General features: G+C 32.7%; 1 protein-coding gene across 1 annotated transcript; it reads left to right on the top strand.

Annotated features, from left to right (window-relative positions):
• The first annotated feature begins 12,539 nt into the window (after positions 1 to 12,539).
• Positions 12,540 to 15,366, top strand: LOC142615909 (WAT1-related protein At4g30420-like). The gene is made up of 7 exons (XM_075788826.1): positions 12,540 to 13,084; positions 13,159 to 13,227; positions 13,319 to 13,435; positions 13,759 to 13,987; positions 14,113 to 14,271; positions 14,424 to 14,572; positions 14,767 to 15,366. Exons 1-7 carry the CDS (start codon positions 12,903 to 12,905, stop codon positions 14,960 to 14,962), a joined length of 1,101 nt encoding a protein of 366 aa, XP_075644941.1. The 5' UTR covers positions 12,540 to 12,902; the 3' UTR covers positions 14,963 to 15,366.
• Positions 15,367 to 23,640: the final 8,274 nt, after the last annotated feature.

Raw genomic sequence — 23,640 nt, 5'->3', positions numbered from 1 at the left:
CAAGAAATAGGAACTAGATGCATTTTCCCAAGGTTGGACAGTAGGAACAGAGGCACTAGAAGTACTTTTAGTCATACTTGGTGCAATTATCCAACAAAGAAAGTTGATGAAAATTCAGAATCCCAAACAAAAATTTATAGAATAGAGATCAAGAATTGGTTTGCCTAGAAACCAATATTATTCAAAGAATAGGTAATCAACCCTGTGACTTCTTGAATAACCAAACCAAGACTCAATTTAAGGTCTTGATAAAAGGGGCTACAGAAACCACAAATTGGGAATTAAAAAACTCTAAGAACATGTAATTCAATCTCCAAATGCAGAAAGCGAAATCAAGATTTCAATATGCTATAATGCATAGAAAGAAATCAAGATTGAGGAAGAGAGAACTCAGTGCAAGAATCAACAAAAATACATTCAAAGAAAAATTTCTAGTTGATTCGAAGAAGAAACACCAAGAAAAACGAGATGAAATTGAATTAGTAGGTTCAGAGATTACCAAACTTGAAAAATTCTCTGAATTAGTTCTGCTTTGATACCATGTTGAAATCACACACAAGCTTGAGGTCCTACAATGGTGGAATGGAAATCACAGAGAGAGAGAGAGAGAGAGAGAGAGAGAGAGAGAGAGAGAGAGAGAGAGAAAGTAGGAACTGTAAGCTGTGAATGGAATTGTATATATTAAATATCAATGCTCTACCTCTTATATAGTGAGAAAATAGTAGCGGGAAACATAACAGGCCTAACAAACTATTGATCTAACCAATACAAGAGTGACAAGTGGCAAAGCAATAAAAACAAACAAGCTAACTACCTGAACAGTATTAAACGACAAACCGTTTAACACTATGCTACACTACACTACTATTACTTAATACTCTATGTACAAAATACAAAATACAAAATACAAGTACAAACTATTATATACAAGATAGCTACTACTTAATAGAATTTAGCAATCAATCTCAGATATGATTTTATACAAGGTTAGCCCCTCCATAAATGGATGGAAAGCATGATTCTGAATCCCATGAGTGAATCTTTAAATAGAACAGCTTCTCACAGCTCATACTCATTACTCTATAGGTGAAATGGTTTAATAGAAACAAGAGACTTCATAAACAAAATCAGGCAAGTGCCACAGTAGCTTTACTAATGATGCATTCAATGATGGCCAGGTGCAATGTAGTAGGAAAGAATTTAATATAACCCTCAAAGTCTTTTGTTAATTCTCTTTGAGAAAGAACTTCATGACATTTACTTATTATTTCTGCAATGGTATCAAGGAATAAAAAGTAGGGAGTTACTGTAGTTGATCCTAGGCCTACTAATAACACAAACGAACAAAAAAAATGTTGCACCTCTACCAAATACATAAGTCCAAGTACCCATCTTACTAACATGATCTAACAAAAGGTGTACTACAGGAAAAGCACATTGTTGCAAAATGAAGTCAACATCGATCTCTCAAATTTTCTAACAATTCAATGCATGGTCTCTATGGATTTAGAGCTTGGCCAATAAAGTCCTACAAACAAGCACACTTCTATCTTTATTATTTAATATCTTCATCGTTCCTTTGATTTCTCATTTCTAGTAATTGTGCCTACATGTTAACAAATCATAAATCAATAAAATTAAAGCAATAATATTAGGCTCTAATACTTTAGGATCTAAATGTATTAGACCTTCAATGTGTAATGTTGGCAAATCATGATCAAAACTTAGAGTCTAGATATAGACTACTCAAAGTGTGTTTATGTGTAAAGTTGGAATCGAGTAATTGTAGGAAATTACTATTCAATTTCTGTAAGGCTCGATTGATCAAAAATTAGGCTCAATCAATCAAACCTCATGCAAATTGTTTTTCTACAAAATTTTCTAACTCAACCCAAGCTCATTTGACGTGTAGGGTTTTATGCTTTATGTCTCATATAAAATAAAATAAAAAACTCTAGCCACGTTTTAGAGGTTGTTGATATGCTGTATGTGTGAATCTCTTGTGAGATCTAGAGGTGTTTACCTTCATACATACTTAAGGTTATCAAGATTAAGATTGATGTCGAGAACTTGGTGATCTCTTCAGTTACTGTTTCAAGAGCTTAAAGAAAAACACAAGTGGGTGTACTTATGGTTGCTATAGATCAAGGAAAGAAGTAGTTCGCGGACTCGGAGCTGTCATGTGGTTGTGGTAGTAAGTTTTTTGCTCGAGGTAGCATAAGGATAGTGGTCTAAGTCCTTTTGTAAAATTTCAATTCTTTCATAGTGGATCTATTTTACCTTGATGATAGCTAGGTTAAATCCTCTCCAAGTTTTTTACCAGTTTGGTTTTCCTGAGTTATCATATCGTGTGTTATTTAATTTTTCGTACTGCTTTACATGATATGATTTGAATGTGTAACCTAGATCTGAATAATTTATCTAAGTAATCGTTTGGCTAAATAACTAGGTTAAACAACTTGTGTTTTAAGGGGTCTAAAAGCGTACAAGTGGTATTAGAGCGAGTTAGCTCTGGGGTTCAGATCCTTTGATCTAAGAGTTAATCCTTGACCCCTGTTGTCAAGGAACACGGTCACTATCTTGTCATCCCACCACACTTTGATATGAACAATTATGCCTACTGGAAAGTAAGGATGAAAGCATTCCTGAAATCTATTAATGAGAGAGTTTGGAATTCTGTTGAATATGGATGGGAGAAGTCGACTACTCCTATAAGCGACTGGCAAACTTCTCAGAAAGAAGCAACCACTTTTAATAACAAAGTCATGAATGTTATTTTTAATGCTGTTTCTATGGAGGAATTCAAGAGGATCTCAAATGTTGAGGTTGCTCATACTGTATGGAATATTCTCCAACTGTGCATGAAGGCACAAAGGAAGTTAAAATCAATAAGTTGTAGCATTAGGATGTTTGATGATGAAAGTTTTGATAAATTCTATGCTAAGCTTAATGATATTGTTAATTCTGCTTATAATTTTGGTGAAATTTATGATCAACCTAAAATTGTTAGGAAGATCCTTAGATCCTTGACTAAGGATTTTAGACCCAAAGTAACTACCAATACTAAGAGCAAGGATGTGGACTTCATTCCTGTTGATGAGCTTGTAGGATCTCTCCAATCTTATGAGCTAGACCTACCCAAAATAAATAAATCCAAATCAATGGCTTTTAAGTCAGTTAATGATGTTGATGGGAATGGATTTGATGATAAACTCTCTTCTACAGAGATTGCATATCTTGCCAAGAACTTTAGAAACTTTCTTAGGAACAATAACAGAAGGCAAGAGGCAAAACAATGCTGAACCTAATCTAAAGAGAAAGTAGGTCAAACCTCTAATAATTCTTTGGGTCAACAATGTTTTTGTTGTCAAGGGTATGGTCATGTGAAATCAGAATGTCCTACATTCTTGAAATCAAAGGGTAAGGCTATGGTTGTAACCCTTAGTGATGATGAAGTTTCTGATCATGAATTTGGTAGTGATGAGGATGGAAATTTTATTTCTTTCACAGCTATTGCTATAGTTGATGAAAGTACTATTATCGAAAAGAGCCCTTCTAATGGGGAACTCTCTAAATATGCTGATTTGTAAGAAGCTTACAATAAGCTATGCAAAATTGCTGCAAAAGATGTAATGAATGTTGAAAAAAGTTTAAAGAAAATTACTTCTCTTGAACTTGATAAGAAAGATTTGTTGTTGAAATTGCTTGATGCTAGCACTTTAATTGATAAAGTGAAGACTAAGAACATGATGTTGACTTACAAGATTAAGAAATTGGAACTAGAACTATCTGTTGCTAGAGAACAAACTAATAGGTCTGCTAGTTCTAAACTTGATCACATGTTGAGTGTTCAGAAGTCTCCTTTAGAAAAAACTAGTTTAGGTTTTGTAGAAAGCATCTCATTTTCTGAAACTCATTCCACAGATTTTATTCCTTCTTCTGAGCCTCCCAAGAGTGAGATTGTCAAACTAGTAGAAGTTACACCACCTCCTAGGAAGATTAGAATTAATCTTAAAGAATTTATTTCTAAGAAGCCTAATCCTCCTAAGGATAAGGAGCATGAGAGACCTTTATAGGTTTGTCATTTTTGTAGAAAGACTGGACATATTCATCCAAACTGTTCCAAGTTTCAAGTTGCAAGCTGCAAAGCGAGCAAATAAGCCAAAAGTACCTATGCTTCAAGCACAAGATCCTATGATACTTATTGGTGAGTTGATAAAGGCATTAAACCTTTATTCCAATTCTAGATATTAGGGACATATTTTTTATGTAATTGGCACAGCCTTTGACAAAACACACTTTACTTGTATTTTAGTATATCTAAGTAGGTTTAACATGATCATTACAAGTGGTTAAATTGAAAACATAAAGATTACTCAAGAACTACTCAAGAAAAGTGCAATATGCCAGTCTCGATACCTCCTCGATAAAAGCTCAATTTGTCGAGATTCATTAAAGCAAGACAGATGTCTCAATCTATCGAGTTTACGGGATTCGGGCTATAGCCAGCAATGTTTTTATTCTAAAAGACTATTTTTTTATGGGTTTGTATAATCCTTATTGGATTAGAAAAGCTCAAGGTTTGTGTAAACCTATTTGGAATAGGAGAGCCCATTAAGCTCTTATTTAAAAGGAGGTGCAAAAAGAAAAACCTAACCCTAGAGAGCTTCATAAGGTTTTTTTTTTTAAACTCTAGACTCCTCGTACAGAAGAAAGAGTTCTTGCTACGTTTCTTGTACACCTTTGGGTTCTATAACCAAGCAAAGTCTCTTGTACCAACATTGAAGATCTTATTGGTGTTTCTATGTGAAGCTGCTGCAAATCAATTACAACAATTAAAGGGTTGTTGAGGAGATAGTCACGTACTAAGATTTGTGCAAAGGAGTAAGCCGCGTACTAGGATCCGCGCATCAATTGGTTAGTCACGTACTGAGAGCCGTGCATTAAAAGAAGAAAGTGTCACTACAGAACAAGTCCAATTGGGTATTGGGGTAAGGGTTCAACTGTAAATTGGTATAAGGTACTAGGATTTTTTTATTTGTAACTGCTTGTTTTGATAATAGTAAATTCTCAGGAGTAGTAACCTTAAAATCACCCGGTGGGATTTTTGTCGTGTTGGTTTTCCCCATTCGTTAACAAATCACCGTGTCAATTTATTTTCCACTGTACTTTAATTTATTGGTGATTTGTTTATGCTACCACACATTTGCATGTTAATTTGATTAATTAATAAGCTTGACTAATTAATCAATTGACTCATCACAAGGGGTCAATACGTTTTTGGCCTATCACTAGAGTTGCTCATCATTCTAATCAGAATAATAACTCCAATGCTAGAGTTGCATCTAAAAGGTTTTGGATGCAAAATGCTTAATCTAATTGAGACTTTCTGACATGGTCCTTGTGCTTCATCTCTCTATTCTTTGTGACCATTCTTCTTTTGTTGTTTTGGTTTCTTTTTGTTTTTAAGGAATTGCATTGCAGATAATCATGCATTTCATGTTAGGTTGTTTTTGTTTTTTTGTTTTTTTTTTTTTTTCCAGAAAAAAAAGAGGATAAAGAAAAGAGAAAATTGTGTTTTGCATCATTGTTCTTGGACTTGAAATCAAGGCTGGCCATATTATCTTTACATAACATGTTTATATACTTTGTTTAACTTGGACGAGCTTTTTTTATTGTACTTTGTTAGTTTTAGCTATGTAGTACATCTTGTGTGGGAGTTGTTTATAGTTTTTGATCACATGACCTTGATCTTGAAGTCACATGTTTTTTATTGTTGGACTTGAACTTAATGAGAAAGACATAAATAATCATCTCACCACTATTTACTAGCCAATCATGACCACCTTAGTGTATATCATAAGATTTTGTGCTCAAGAAAGTGTAGCACATGCATATAGAGAATATAAGGTGTAGCCTCAAATTAATGCTAAAATTAGTGTGTACATTATTAAGTTATAATTAATTCACAATGAAATAAAATTGGTGTGTACATTATCTTGGCTATTCTAATAATTTCTAAATCAAATAAAATCGGTGTGTACAATATGAGGCAAAACAAGAAACTTACATGATTGCAAGCTTATTATCTAGGAGATGTGAGAGTTATATGATGTAACGCTTTAAGAGATAGTCTCTTTCAAACTTATGTGATGAATTTTGTAGAAATTGTGATTGATTACTATCTACATATCACCTTATATGTATCTCACGCTATTGCTAGTTGCACACACTATAGAAGTTATTATTTACTAAACATAGTACGTATTATTATGTGTGATCTTGTTGTGGCCATCCAAGATTAAATGTGCCGGATTCTAATGCAAAATATGTTTAATGGTTAAGTTTTGAGAACAAATTAGTTGAAAAACTTGTTTTGGGGAGATTTGGGTTGAATTCAAGTGTTTTTGAAACACTTTTCATCTCATACTTATGCATTTCATTCATTAAACAATATGCTTTGAGGAATTTCTGCATTAAAATGCTCTGTTTTTCAAAAATCTAATTTTTCAAGATTTTGGATCAATCAAACCTGTTGCTCGACCGATCGAAAATGCGATAAAAATTTTGGAAACAATCTGCCTGGCTCGATTGGTGCTGGATTGATCAAAGTTTCTCTTTGAACGATCAAACCTAATTTTCGACCAATCGAAAATCAATCTGTGAGTTTTTAAAATGATTTTTCTCTCGTGTTCTTCACACTTTTCAAATCTTTTCAAAGGCTCTTTCCCTCTCTTAGCTTGACCAATCCAATCTAAGTCTTTTTTGTCACTTTCTGCCTCAAATCTTTAAAGGGTTTTTGTCTTCTAGCTTGAGTAAGTCTCTTTTATCCCTTTCTTTTTCATTAAAATCATTTTTTTTCATGCATTTATATGCATTTTTCTCTAAAATTTTGAACATGGGATTTTTGGGTTGTTTTCTTTCCAATTTGATTCATGGGCTTTTATCTCTAGTTGATATTAACTTGATTCTCATGCTTTAATTTGATTAAATTTGTGTTTTGGGAAAAATTTCAAATTCTAGGGCTTGAAACTACATGATATTAGGGATTTTGTTCAATTGGGCTTAATTTGGTAAAATTGACTTATGTAATTGATTGATTATGTCATTATATGACGACTCCTATCTAGTGTAATTATTAATTACTCAATGTGGTTAAATTTTTGAAATTGGGTTTTTCAAAATTTGGAGTTTTTGTTCTAAAACTATATGTTCAAGTCAATTGTTGATTTATAATGTTTAAATTGAACAAATTTCAGTGCATTAGAGCATGCATCTTATCTGCATTTCATTACATGCATCATATAAATTGTTATTTATTGAATTTTTTGTGTTCTAACCTTGTCTAATGCAGTCTACCCTTGTGTTTCTTTTTGTTTTTGTTTTCCTTTTGTGTCTACTCTTTTAGCACTATGGTTAGGAAAACCAGAGCCAATAAGAAAGCTTCCACCCCTTCTACTCCTGTTTTTGATAATGAGAGATTCCGAACTAAGAAAAACCAAGCATCCTATGAGAAGCTGAATATATTTAGGTCTGTTTGGGCTAAGGGAAAAGTGATCTTAGACGAGCTTGATGGAGAGATTAGGAGGAACTTTGAGCGCAGGGGTTGGTTATATTTGTTGGATATTTCTCATCCTCCTCCGGCTACCTTGATTAGGGAGTTTTATTCGAACCTCTCTGTCCATTCTGATGCCTCCAACACTCAGTTTGTGAGAAGTTGGATAAGGGGTGAAGAGTATACCATTATTCCTTTAGTAGTGGCCTCTGCTCTTGGGGTACCTTTGGTACGACAGCCAGTCTACCCTTATTTTGAGACTCCTTCTCTTGATGACATTATGTCATATCTCACTAGTACTTCCATTCAGTGGAGTACTGATCCTCGTATCACCTCCCATGAGCTTATTGAGATCCATTATTTGTTTTTCCGGATTTCTTGTCATTCTATCCGGCATATTTCTCATTTGCACACCATTCCTCTTAAGAGATATGTATTTTTGTATACTCTTGTGACTGATGCTCCTATGTGTTTTCCATCTCTTTTCATTCATTCCTTGGTTGAGGTTCATAGGAGTAGCTCTACAGCACATGGTCTTTTCTTCCCTATTTTTATTCATAGGATTTTGTTACATTTAGGTTTAGAGGATTTTCCCGCATCTGAGCCCGTACATATTATAGCTCCCATAAGTGCCACATTCCTTAGGCAGAGAGCAGCTCAGATGAAAGCTAGCTCTAAACGCCTTAGAGTAGAGTCTTCCATAGGTGCTACAACTCAGCCTCCTTCTTTTGGTGACCCTTTTGCTGAGGCTTATGTTGATCTCACCGCCACTGTTGATCCTTTGCATTCTGCTTCAGATGAATCATCCATTCAGAGTATGTTACATACTGTCATAACCGTTCAGGCAGCGCATGGACAGCTTCTGGTGGATGTGCTCATGGAGCTTCAGGCTTTGCGTGTGGATTTGGTGTGTGTTCGGCGATCTACTCCACCACCTCCTTTTGATGATAAGCGTTGATTGCCTTTTGGCAGTTCGTCACAAAAAGAGGAAGTACATATTTATGGAGATAAGGGGAGATTTTGATGTTTTTGAGCTTTGGAGCTTCTTGAGATTGTATCTAGGTGCTTCTTGATGTATTTATTTTTTGGCTCATGATGTATTTATTTTTTATGGGATGTATATGTTAGGGGGAGGTACTTTGTTTTATGTGTTTATTTCTATTGTTATTTCTTGTTTCACATATGCTATATTGGCTGTTGATTTATATCATGAGGTTATTCATGATATATGTCTTTTATTTTTCTGTTTTGTGAAATTAGGAATTTATTTTGGTTTTATTTGTATTTTCCACACATGCGTTTCATGTTTGTTGCGTGTTTCAGGAGTATATAGGTTTATTCAGTCGTGCTGCTATCTACAGTGGCAACTGATGGATAATAGTTAGGTCAAATTGTTTATTGGGCATGTTTATTGTTTATTGGGCTGTTTTGTAACTTTGAGCATTTCAATTTTGGTACGTGTTTTGTCACGGATTGCCAAAGGGGGAGTTTGTTAGGTTCTAAGACTTTAGGATCTAAATGTATTAAAACTTCAATGTGTAATGTTGGCAAACCATGATCAAAACTTAGAGTCTAGATATAGGCTGCTCAAAGTGTGTTTATGTGTAAAGTTGGAATCGAGTAATTGTAGGAAATTACTATTCAATTTCTGCAAAGCTTGATCAAATAAAAATTAGACTCGATTGATCGAAACTCGTGCAGATTGTTTTTCTGCAGAATTTTTCAATTCGACCCAAGCTCGTTTGGCGTGTAGGGTTTTATGTTTTATGTCTCATATAAAAAGAAAAACTCTACCCACGTTTTAAGGTTGTTGATATGCTGTATGTGTGAATCTCTTGTGAGATCTAGAGGTGTTTACCTTCATACATACTTAGAGTTATCAAGATTGAGATTGATGTCGAGAACTTGGTGATCTCTTCAGTTGCTATTTAAAGAGCTTAAAGAAAAACACAAGTGGGTGTACTTGTGGTTGTTGTGGATCAAGGAAAAAAGTAGTCCGTAGACTCAGAGCTATCACGTGGTCGTGGTAGTAAGTTTTCTACTCGAAGTACCATTAAGATGTTAGTGGTTTAAGTCATTTTGTAAAACTTTAATTCTTTCATAGTGGATCTATTTTATCTTGAGGATAGTTGGGTTAAATCCTTCCCAGGTTTTTTACAAGTTTAGTTTTCCTAGGCTATCATATCGTGTGTTATTTACTTTTTCGCACTGTTTTACATGGTATGATTTGAATGTGTTAACCTAGATCTGAATAATTTATGGAAGTAATCACTTGGCTAAATAACTAGGTTAAATAAATTGTGTTTTAAGGGGTCTAAAAATGTACAAAGAAATATATCTACTTTCATCTAATTACCTATCAAGTTCAACAATTCAATAAAACCATCTTTTAAGTTTGCGATACTATCTTCTTGAGACATCTCACAATGAAAGATATAACAAATAATACAACGAACCAATTATGAGGTGATACAACAAAATGTAAGAGTAATATTACAATAAAAAAAATTCATAATTGAAATTTAAAAGTTTAACATTGTAATTTGCGGCAATAATTGATTCCTTGAGCTACTATCATGAGGTGGCTGCCATATTGTCGAAGAAAAATTATCATATATGTAATTTAAAGAATTAGTACTGTTTTTTTTTTGTTTTTTTTTTTTACGTTCCAAAATTTAAACACAAAAAATCCATATTTTGTTACCTTGGTTAAATAAATCAAAAGAAGACATTTAACTTGCTTGATTCCTTGAGCTAAAACATGTGAATGATTTGACACAAATTTTATAACACAATATTTTTCATAGATCTATAACTAATTTTCATCTAAGCCAAACAACCACATCTTGTTTAAAGATGATGGCATTTCATGTTGTTATCTCCTTTATCATTCCCTCGTATACCTTGACAATAACAACAAAAAACTCTACCTAACCATTTACCTAACCCATCTTTATGCCCCTTACTTCACCTTATACTAAATCCAACCAAACATGCATAATTGTTTTAGAAGTCATACGCTTCTTGCTTAGTCTCAAATTACATTCCTAATTTCATATTCACTTCTCCTTCTACATTAGCGTAAAATTCATCATTGCTATCTATTGATGATATAGGTTCTAGCAGTTCAACTATCACAAGCGAATCCTCATCTTAAAAATTCAATTATCAAACTGATTGATAATTAGTCTTAGTGTCCATTTGGGAACAGTTTAATTAGTTGAAACTGAAAACTTTTTGTTAAAAGGATTATAAATAAAAGTAAAGTTAGTTAAATAGTACAGTGAAACCTATGAATAATATAAAAAATTGCAATAAGACTCATAAACAGTAGCAAAATATATTGGAATTGCAAATAAGCTAAAATTTCAGTTTTTCCAAACGGACTCTTAGGGTCCGTTTGGATAGAACTTATTGCTGAAAACTGAAAACTGAAAACACTGTAGCAAAATAATTTTTAAATGGAGTAAAAAACACTGTTCATTCCAGAAGTCACTGTTTACTGGCCTAAAATCACTGTTCATGGCCAATGAACAGTAACAAACACGCGTTGAAAAAAAAAAAAAACAAAATGTGGACGCAGCTAAAAGAAGCTGGATCCAAACGTATTCTTAGTATAATAATTGCTACCACTAACCTTAAAAACAAACAAAAACATCATAATTATTTTTTTAATAAACAATATATATATATAGACGCACAGTTTAGACACATCAAATGTATATAAGAAAATTATTAATAATCCTAATTCTTATAAGATAAAAAATTAAAAGAAAAGAAAATTATTTATACCAAGTCTAAACGAGAGAGAGGACTTACTATGAGAGCAATGCATAAGGCGCTATAATCTCTCTCTCTCCCCAAAAAAAAAAAAAAAATTGGAGCTATAAGCAAGGAAATAAGTGGCTGCGCCGCTGCGGGATAATATATATATATATATATATATATATATATATATATATATATATATATATATATATAAGCTATTAACTATCAATGCATAAGTAAGGAATATGAACAAACATGAGAGCACAGAGAAAAGAGACAAAAACACAAAAAGCTGCTAAAGAGAGACAAAAGGTCAATCACCTGAGGGAGAATTAAGTAAACCAGATCAGGCTTACCTAAATTTTACTTAAATTTTAAGGACGTTAACGTTAAAACTCAAGTGTTAAGCATGTCATCGTACTTAAAAAAATAGCTTTCTACCAATGCGTGAGAGAGAAGATTTTTCTTTTATTTTTTTTGGGTAAAAACTTTTCATTTTTTCTAAGTCTACCAATGTAGTTTTTTTTTTTTTTTGAATTGAGGTGCGCCGAAAAACTCCACTTATTAGTCTCATGGCCTAATAAGTAATAAGTAGGCTACTTTTCTTTTTCAGGCTAATCAGAGGTGATCCCTAACCCGTCCAACCTCTACATTATAATCCTTATTGCGGCTTCTGATTTCGTTGCCTCACCCACCTACACAGTGAAAGCTTATTGATAAATATACAATGGCACATGTGGTTTGGATCCTATCTACATCAATATACATTCAAAACAAATTTGACATATCCCTCACCAATCCCCAACAAAAATAGTCTGCATGGATACATTGTGCATGGAGACCCATGTTTTTCCACAATATAAAATGTTTAGCCATATGCTACAAGCAGCCAATCCAAAGTATTTGTTATAAATTTTGGGATGTGATATCGATGTTAAGACTTAAAAATAAATAATTTGTATTATTTGATAATTAATTATTACTTTTTTTTAATTGATAATTTTTTGTTATATATATAATAAGAATCTCAAAATATCCTGAAACAGTATTAAAATAGACTGAAATACGTCGATATCAAAATATCTCATCCTATTGGATAAATAGAAACACGTTTTGAAATGGTATTAATAACATTTTAAAAAAAAGGGAGGAACATTGATAAAGGTAAATATAGAGGCGTAATGTATATAAACAAGCTCGATATATCAAATCATTTGGAGCACCCGCAAACAAACTTTGAGACAGGTCAGTGCCAATCCTTGTGATATCAAAAGCATCTTCGAAACCCTATCCTTATGGACCTAATCTCACCACGTCAGACTGCGCAATTTTAATTATATTTTATACCTTAAAAGAGGAAGTAGCTCTCTGGATTATAGTGTATAATTGCATTACTATTTTGTTGGTCCGTTTTGTCTCTTTCTTTAATTTGCAAGATAATAGTAAAATAGTATTATCAAATCATGTCACTCCTGTGTGTCGCGTGTGTGCTTTCATGATTGTTGCAATACAAAGGGTTTTAAAGAAGTGCTTTGAATGTTATATAGTTGAACTGCCATAGTATCTTGACAAGCAAAGTATGGGTGAGTTCGACTATTACAAGCCTACACTGGCTATGATTGGGCTACAATTCATTTATGCAGGGTTTGCTCTCTTTACTAGAGTTGCTTTAGTACAAGGTATGAGCCCCAGGGTGTTTGTGGTCTACAGGCAAGTCATAGCCACATTGATCATGGCTCCTATATCTTGTTTTAGAAGAAGGTGATCACAAAACTCTCTCTCTCTCTCTCTCTCTCTCTCTCTCTCTCATACTTGATTCTGTTGGCACTTGGCAGGAGGACTTCTGGTCGAATCTCATTGGGAATAAGGAGCTTTTCTTTAATATTTGTGACATCTCTTATTGGGTAGAGTTCTCTAGAAATTTATATTCTTGATTTAATCACATTTGGTTGTGAGGTTACTGAGATTTTGTGTAATTAATGCTTTTATTCATAGGGTGACAGCAAATCAGAACGCCTATTTTGAAGGCCTATACTTGGCCTCTTCAACAGCAGCAAGTGCCATGGTCAATCTGATCCCTGCAATCACCTTTGTAATGGCAGCCATTTTAGGGTAAATGCACGAACCCAACTGAACTCTTAATAAGCAACATGTCTATGCACATGCATAAAATATCACTATTACTATCTATCATTAGTCCTTTTTTTTTCTTGGAATGAAAATAAGAGGGGTAGAAAATGGGAGAGAGAAAATAGTGAGTGTGTATTTAGTTGGAGAGATGAGAAAATGGAAAAGAAAATTATTTTCTCACCCTGGTGAACTATGTTTTAAAATGAGTGACCCTAAACATTGTAATGGGTGTTTCCCCTTTTATTATTTTTAACTATAGAGGCTTTTACATTTTTTATTTATTTAAAAGTCTCTAAATTGGCTAGAATGGAGAAAGTTAATATACGAAGCTTCAGAAGTAGTGCCAAGATAATAGGGACAATCGTCTGTGTTGGTGGAGCCATCTCAATGGCATTGCTCAAAGGGCCAAAGCTATTAAACATGGAATTGCTACCATCAAAATCTTTCTTTGGAGCAGGAGGTGATAATTGGCTGTTGGGTTGTCTCTCTCTCTTCGGAAGCAGTTGTTTCTGGTCAATTTGGGTGATTATGCAGGTATTTTCCTAATCAAATTCTCCTAGCTTGTATATAATATATATATATATATATATATATATTTTTTTTTTTTTTTTTTTTTTTTGATACTAAATATTGGTTAAAATTTATAACTACTTAACTAGGTCCCAGTTACAGCATGCGTTCCTGATCATATATATTCATCTACTTGGATGCTTTTCTTCGCAATGATACAATCAGCAATGTTTGCATTGCTCATAGAGAATGGCCCAGAAGCATGGTATTTGCATTCAGTTGAGGAATTTGGATGTTGTTTATATGCCGTAAGTTGTCAATTTTTCATGAACTTTCTCTTTTCCATCTTACTAGAACGGTTTCTTATTATTATATACCAGCATGTTGTATACATTTTGATTACATATACTACAACAAATATGAATTCTCCATCAAAATAACGGGTTTTTCTTATGGATAGGGAATTGGATCTGCAGTTACCTTTTTTGTTCAGACCTGGTGCATATCACAAAGAGGTCCGCTCTTTTCAGCAATGTTCAATCCTCTATGCACAGTCATTACAACCATTATAGCTTCTGTGTTTCTACATGAAGAGTTATATACTGGAAGGTAGCATATTACCAATCCTTTCGATTTTGAATTATCTTTCAAAGTTTAAGTTCCTATATTCTATTTGTTTGTCAAGGAGGAGAAGTAAATTCTAACCCAAGTTTTCATTGATTTTCTTCTCCTCACTTTTTGTCTTATTTGTTAAAATTCAAAATTTTCCTTTTACCAAAAACTTAAAATTGCTTTGGGTTCAGCTTGCTAGGTGCTTTTGCAGTGATCATTGGTTTATATGTTGTGCTTTGGGGTAAAGCTGAAGACCTTAAAGAGATCAAACAAGAGGCAGTTCCAAAGCTACAACATGATCAGGAAAAAATGGGGCAATTGTTGATAAATGAATCTTCAGAAGGGAAGAACAGTAAAGTTGATTTGGAAGAGCCATTACTCTCTTAAAATTAATTAATTAATGTTTTAAGTAATTGAGATAAATCAGCAATGACAAAAACATTTGAATTTTTGTTGCTTGTAAGAGTTTCCTTTTTTTCTTTTTTCCTTTTTTTTTTTAATTTGTCCTGTCTTCTCAGCAAGATTAGAATTTGGCATGGAGCTTTCAAATTTTCAGCGAGAAATCAACCCACCAAAAGTGACCCTTTTGCTGCTGCATTTGTATGTAGGATATTCTAGACTCTAGTTATTTAAATTTTTAGAAGTGAGATGATATTCTAAGTATTTGCTTAGCATAAAATGAAGTGGATCCTGGGTATGTAGAAATAAATTTTGGTGTCAAACCAGATGTAATTTATGAGCACATGCTCTAGTACTGGGCCTAATCAGTAAAAGACTGAATTTTAAGAGCCTATTACTTCAAGTTTACTTGTTATCATTTAGCTGCAACATATAAAAATGGTCATGGATATGAGGGTAAAAGGATGGCCAATGAGTTTAATATAAAGATATTAGTGAAGGCAGTGCAAACAAATATTGAAGGTCTCACCAATCCATCAACAAATTATCTCTGTAAGATTAGACATATGTGTAGGGATTTTTGTCCATAGAACTTGTATACATAAAGGCACCTATGTAAAACAACAGAGCAATGCAAGATAGCAAAATAACATGGATTCTGGACATGGGATCTGATGGCCAAACCACGTTAAAAATCATTCTCTCTTTGCTAGTTTATCATCATATTTCACATGGTATCAAAGTAACTATTGATCCATCATCGACCTTCAACCCTCATATTGATTTTTCGTCTTCTTCAAATAGAGCATTCTTGACTCTATTTCACTTCATCCAAGTGGGTCATCACAGTTTCGACGCTCTTTTGGAGTTCCCTCAGCTCGACCAACACCATAACTGAAGGGTTTTCAGTGGACCAACAAAGAAGAAGGTACCAATTTGGTTATGCGTGTGAAGCTAACCTTATCCGGAATAAGGATATCCTTGTTCTGGTTCTAAGCTTCTTCTTTCGTTATGAGCTATGTATGTTACCACATATGCCAATTGAATGGCTCATGTGGCTGCCGTCCAGTGTGGATCCGTCAAAATATGAGAATACGCCATTAACTTAGGGTTAAGGCGAGAAAAGGAGTTACCACTTGCTTTAGGTCTAATAACTCCTCTTTTGAGGTCTAATAACAACTCGATCAATTAGCCTCTACTTCCTGCCTTATATCCACTTGTTTCCAAAACTGTTACTTGACATGATTTTGGAATCCGCATTATTAATTTATTAATATAATTAAAATTTTGGAATTCACATTATTAATTCATATTAGTGTATATTTAAGATTATGAATTTTCCTAACCCATTGCATGACAACAATTGCTATGAAAAAGAACAAAGTTTCTCCAAATTAGTTTGGAGGGAAACTCTTCAAACTTCTTATATATTTCTTTTTTGGATGTAAATTTTGATCTAATTGTTAAATTTCATGTTCCTTATGTTCTTAACATGCATATCAAATTTCGTTCAAATTGGATATTATTTCCTATTTGATCAATTAACTTATTTTTTATATACAATTTTAGATTACAAAAACTTGAAATTATAACATTTATTTGATAACATAACAATTGATCTTTGATTTTCTTAAAATTTTGTGAGCATTAAGAATGTAATAAGAACATAAAATCTAACGGTTAGATTTTCAAAATTCACACTCAGTATAAATATATATGATGAGTTTGTAGGGTTTCTCTCCAAAGTAGTTTCGAGATAAACTTTGTTCGAGAAAGAAAAAGCTACAGAAAAAGCAATAGAGGAACTTGTACAGCACAAGCACTGTTACATGTTTAGCCATAGTCATCATGTTTTTAGTTTTCTATTTCTCCTATATATATGCTATACACAATTTTGCTAACCTAAAGTCTTAAAGTACTAGCATTAGGGGTGTAAACACCTTCCTGTTACTATTTTATAACCCAAGACAACTAAAACTCACTCCATCCGTATTTGTAAACTTAAAAGAATTTGCAACTTATATATGAAAGGAGAGAACTAACATTTGGGGATGCAAAAAAAAAAAAAAAAAAAAAAAAAAAAAAAAAAAAAAAAAAAAAAAAAAAAAAAAAAAACCTACTTTGCATCATCAAACACTACTTTTCCATTTTACCAACTCATTTTACAACTCACCTTACATCCCATTTTTATTCTTACATACAACTCAATAAAGTAATATAAATTACCTAATAAAATAATAAAAAGTACTCTCCTCCCACTCTCTTTTTCTTTTCACACACAACCACAAAATTAAAATATTATTATTTATCTTTATAACTTATGAACAGTAAAGTTGCATACAACCTATGAACAGTAAAGATGCATTTACTGTTCATAGATGGTAAAAAAAAAAAAAATAATCTTGGGGTTATGTGTAGAGAGAAAAATAGAGTGGGAGGAAAAAGAGAGAATAATACTTTTTGTTATTTAAATAGATAGTTTATATTATTTTATTGGGTTACATGTAAAAATAAAAATTAAAATACAGATAAGTTATAATATAAATTGGTAAAATAGATAAAGTAATATTTAAAAATGTAAAATAGTTTATTTTTATTATCAGATGCAGGTGCTTGAGTATTAAAAGCCCAACATGGCCCAAAAATAAAACTTCCAAATACGTGTTTCGGTGAAGAAATAAGGAGGCCCACGTCAATCATGCAATCAAGTCCATTGTGCATCTCTTACTTGAAAACTTTTAATTTTTTCTTTCTTTTCTTTTTTTTTTTTTTTTCTTTCCCACGCCTCCCAAGCTTCTTCTTGTATCTTTTATTCTTCTCTTGCTTTTCTTTTCCCTTTTACTTTAAGCCTTCCAAGGTTTCTTCAAGTTGGCTTAAAATTGGCCTAGCCCAATTTTACATGTAAAGCTTTTATTATCTATAAAACAAAGATAATTTATAATCAGTCACAAAATAACATCAAAATAAGACTAGACACATGGACTCAAAGATTAATCATTTAATGGGTGGGTGTCCAAAAATTCCATGTTTTAATCAAAAGATCCTACGTACTCACATGTTTAAAAGTTCAAACATCCTACCTTGGAAACAGTAAAACATTTGATCAATCAAAAGAGGGTAGGATACATGGATGGAGCCATAGTTCCCCCCCCCCCCCCCCGCCCCCTAATTTTTTAAAAATATTATTATATATATGGGTACTAGTTTTAGCAATTTTATTTTAGAAAATTATACTTTTGTCTCTTTAAAAATATCATCGATTCTTTTAAGAGTATTGTTATAGTCACAAATTTTTCTATAACATTTTTACAACAGTTAAGGCAGCAAATTCTTTTTGATTCGCATTTGGCTCATCACTTATATTATCAGCAATTTGTAAAAAAGTTTGTAGTTCAAACATTTTCCTCCTTTTTAAAGACGATTAAAAAATATATAATCTAAAATCTAAAAAAGAAATATACAAGCCCAAAAAAATTAGTACAACAACAAAAATTACCAATAGTAAAACTTTAAAAAAAAAATTAAGCCTAATCAACCAATTTTACTTAAATCAAACAATCTGACCCTTTAAAAAAATTTAAACAACTAACAACTAAGTGTCTAAGTAGCAACAAATTTGGAGGCTGAAATCACTGCACAAAATTAACCAACAACAAAGCTACCCCTAAATCTAAGTTCTGGCTCCATCCCTGGTAGGATACATACGTTGGATTAGCAATTTAGCATCACATATGAATCAAACTTATTAAACCAAAAACAAAGAAAAAGACAAGAAATCGAGTTTTTGGATTCTTAGGAGGCATTTGCATACACAGGGACTAGGACGGCAAATGCATTGCCCTAGGATGCATACGTAAGGATGGATTATGCGCATGCACCCTTGAGACAATAAACCCTAATTCTACATTTGTTCTAATTATAAACACAAGGTTACTATCTAGAATTAAAAGGAAAAAGAATGAATAAAATAAACACAATAAATAAATCAAGTTGAAGAATAAAATGCAAAGATTAAAAAATTTTGAGGACTTATCTCGATGTATAGGAATTCTTGAGATTAATTGACCAATCCCTTTAATCTTGAAGCATAATTTTTTCCAATTAAAACACAAAGGAGTTAGAAATTTTGAACTGAAAAACCACCTGGAGAGGTATTTTGATAAGAGAGCAATGCTATTTTGAAAAGGTCTTTTAGAATTATAAAAACTGCTATCGCGTTGCATTTCAACTGCTGCTCAACAGGTTGAATTTCACTTATCTTAATTGGTCGAACTGAATTTCAACTGCATGTCTTGACCAATTGAGACCTTGGCAAAATCGATAAACAACTTGTTTTCTCAATTGTTGGATCTAGGCTTTTGTATAACTCAAGTACACTATAAATACAACTAGAGCATGTTTTTACACACACAATAGGGTAGTGTTTTTGAACACAGATCTAGAATTTTCCAAGTTCTTTTGAAACATCAACTGGAGCCTAGGGGCATATTAAAGATCTAGTGAGCAACTAGATGACTACAATTATTGGAGAAATCTTTAAGAGCCTAGCTGCATACTAAAGATCTAGTGAGCAACTAGATGACTGCAATTATTGGAGAAATCTTTAAGAGTTGATCTCGAAGTCATGAACTGGGAGTTCGTGTGCAATAAATAAAAATAAAAGAGTCCATGGATCTTAGAGATAAATGTGGTCACGTTAGCAAGTAATATATGAAGTGGTATTAGATTTAAAATTAAATATTCTATATAAACTTCCATTCTATTTTAATGGTTTTGTTACCTTGAGGATTGTTAGGTTAAATCCCCTAAAATTTTTACTTTGCAATAGTTTGTTTCATTGATTTTCCTAGATCATCATTTTAGTGTCTTATGTGAGTCATGTTTATGTCATTATTTAATTCAAATCTAAAATATATTATGACTAAAAATTGGTTAATATTGTAACAATAGGGACATAAAACCCTAACCAAATACCCTAAAAAAGCACCTTATTTAATGTCTTGCACATTTGAATGTCAAACTTTCTTTTTGAAAAAAGGTTTTTTTGGAATACGCATAAAGAGATCATGTGTACGCAATTAGCCTTCTTTTGGCTTCCTTTATTACCAGTGTGGCCGATACTGTATCGATATCGACCGGTACGACCAGTACATACCGTACCGGCCAGTGCACCGGTACCGGTATACTTCTATATTGTACTGGAAAAAATACTGGCCGTACCGGCCACGTACCGGCCAATTTCGAGCGTATCGGCCGGTACAGAAAAAAGCTTTTTATTTTTTTTATTTTTTAGTTTTGTAATTTTTGAATTTTTGTAAAGGCATAATGGTAACCTATTTATATTAACTTCTTAGTATTATTTGTTTTCTTAGTATACAATGAACAACTAAGCTTTCTATTTTTTATATTATTTTTTTTTCTTTTATTTGATACTAAAGTCTAAAACTATGAATAATTTGTTCTAAATTGAGGTAATGTTTTATAATAAACTTTTATATTTGCTATAATATAAGTGAAATATTATATGTTTATAAACATGGTTCTAGAGATTTTGGTGTGTGTGTGTGTGTGTGTGTGTGTCTATATATATATATATATATATATATATATATATATATATATATATATATATATATATATATATATATAAAATAGCGGTAAACCTGAAACGGTACACCCGAAACAGTACACCGGTATTGATTGGTATCCGAAATATATCGTACCGGTGGCCAAACTGGTACAGTCTCCGGTACGGTATTGACTTCCTTATTTATTACCCTAATTGTTAGGATTTCTTGCTCTAAATGTATTTTTAATTGTCATTGGGGATTGAAGATTGATTTTGATGACGAGATTCATGTATTGATTGTTTTGGTGTCTTTGCCAAATATTTGGGAGGCCATGAGAATGGTTGTGAGCAATTCTGCATAGAAAAACAAACTCAAATATAATGATATTCAAGATTTAATTCTAACTAAGGAGGTTTGTGGGAAAGATGCAAGTGTAAACAATGCACAAGATTAATGATCGGATTACCATGTCACAATAAAAATGTAGATCTTAGTTTTAGGAAATGAGAGAAGTCTTCCATTGTAGGAAAAATGCGCACATAAAAAGAAAATTTTGGCATTGGAATAAAGAACAAATTGAAGGCAAAGATGAAAAAAATGATAATGAGAAGAATACTACAATAGTTGTGTTTGATGACGATGTTGTGATGCTCTCTCTTTAAGAGCAAAAGTATGAGCATGTTGCTAAGAATAATATCGAGTGGGTTGTTGATTTAGCAACCCCCACCATGTTATCCCTACAAAAGAGTTGTTCACCACATACAAAGTAGACTACTTTGGTGTTGTGAAGATGGGTAATTCTAAAATTCAAGAATTGTTTGAATTAGTGATGTGTAAATCAAAACAAGTGTTGGTTGTACAATGATATTAAAGGATGTGTGACATGTTCAAGATTTAAGAATGAACGTGTTCTCTACATTGGCTATGGAAGATGAAAATTCACTAAAGGATCATTGGTTGTTGCAAGAGAGGGTGTGTTTGTTGTGGTATGTATAGGGCTCATGAGGAGAGGTGTAAGAAGAAGCTCAATGTGGTCAAAGATTTTCCATAATTGAGAGTTGGAATTAATGGTGTTGCAACCAAGAGAGGAAAATTCTCTCTATCTAAGAGTACGTCAAATGAGGAGTGATATGTGATAAAGAAATCATGATGCTAGGTCCAGATGGGATAATGTTGAAATAAAAGATCTTGGAGGTCTTAAGAAGGGAGAGTAATATCCTTCACTAGAGATTATTGAATCTCATAAGAGGAGTTGTACTAGAATACAACAAACAGTTAGCCTTAGGCTTCTAATGAGGGAGAGCAAGAAATTAGATTAAGGATATCCGGCCAATATGAAACAAATTCTTTGAAAATGAAATGTATTGACTTTGATGATATTTTCTCAATGTTAGTAAAGATAATGACGAAAGTTGAGCCTGTTACTAGCTTAACCGACATGAATACTAATCGGAGGAGGCGATTATTGGATGCACTGCACCGTTAGGTCCAGCTCACACTTGGATGTCAAATCTCTTAAATGAGCTTCTCTCACTCAAGTTTTCTAAGTCAAAGTCAAGTTAGCTTTTCATTTATGGGTCATGACTTTGGCGTGTGAAGGAATGACTTAAGCGTGTGGAGGAAGAAAGAAAAGAAAAGATGAAGATGAATGAAGAGAGAGAGAGAGAGAGAGAGGGGTCAACTGGCCATTTGGTGCAGTGAAGTCGGAGGGAGTGGGGATGTGCAGCGAACTTGTCAACTTAAAAAGATTGAGGATTAATGGGTTGGGTTGAGTTATGAAAATTTATTAATAATGGGTTAAATTATAAAATTTACAAATTTATCTAATTCAACCCAACTTGTTTATATTTAATATATATTTAAAAATTAAGAAAATATATATTATAAAATATTTTATTTACTTTTTGCCCCTTTTTCTAAATAAAACCCACACTCTAGATTTTTCTCAGATTGTGTTTGTTTGGTGTTATGTTGATGATAATTTAGTTATAAATTTGTTCTTATTTGTAGTATAGTTGTTCTAATGTTCAATTTAATAATAATAATAGTAATTAAATCCAACCCATGAGTCCAATGTGACCCAACCCAATTCACATGGGATGGGTTAGATTTTTTTTTAACCCACCATAGTAAGTTGGGTCGAAAAAACTCCACAACTCGATCTATGCACACCCCTACCAGAGAGTGAGAGCTAAGATAATATTTCTTTGGAGAGAGAGAGAGAGAGAATGAAAAAAAAAAAGTTTTGCTTTGTTCAAGGTGAATTTTTAATTTATTGTGAACTCAAGTTTGGCTTGAGAATTTTAATTTTTATTTTATATAGTGAAATTATTTAAAATTTTTCCTATGATTTTTCTTTAAAAGAGAAAGAATTTTTCATGTAAATCTGTGTTCCTGTGTAGTTGGTTTCCGTTGTACTCCTTGAAATTTATTCAATTTTTTTCCCAACATCCCCCACCTGCTGTAAGAGGGAGGTTTTATGGATATGGCGGTATACTTTCTCCTCTATCTTGGACTATGCGTACTAACTTTGCTTCGCTTTGCTTCATTCTTATTTCTTCTTTGCTTTTGCCTCTTTACTCTCACATTTATCTCATCTTCCTTTTTGTCTTTTTGTCTCATTTATATGTTTTTGTCCTTTTCCTTGCTTCATTTCTATCCTTTCCATATTTCTCGTTTCATTTTTATTCTTTTACTTTCTTATTTTAATCTTTTATTTTTCCTTATTCAAATATTTTTTTGCGACCCCCTCCATCCCAAAAAAGAAAAGGAAAAAAGAACTACACGCAGATTATGTATCAAAATTTCATCACTACACTGAAAGCTTTTTGTTAAATATGTTGATGATAAGATAGCTTGGTATAAACACGTTGTTGGTTTTAATCGGGATATCTTTTGATCCATGTTTTAAAATCCAATTGTTAGTTTTTTAGTTTTTTATGATTGAAAGCAAAATTTCGGATCCAGATTTTTGAACCATGGCAAATTTGTAACTTGGCGAACGTGGTTATGAGACGGGAAAGGAGAAAAAAGGGGTAATTAGAGTACAAAACTTTGATTATTCCCAATCACTATCCGATTGAAAAATATGAGGCA

The sequence above is a fragment of the Castanea sativa genome, chromosome 1, assembly GCF_040712315.1.
Source record: "Castanea sativa cultivar Marrone di Chiusa Pesio chromosome 1, ASM4071231v1".
NCBI lineage: Eukaryota > Viridiplantae > Streptophyta > Magnoliopsida > Fagales > Fagaceae > Castanea > Castanea sativa.
This window is presented reverse-complemented; position numbering and strand designations above follow the sequence as displayed.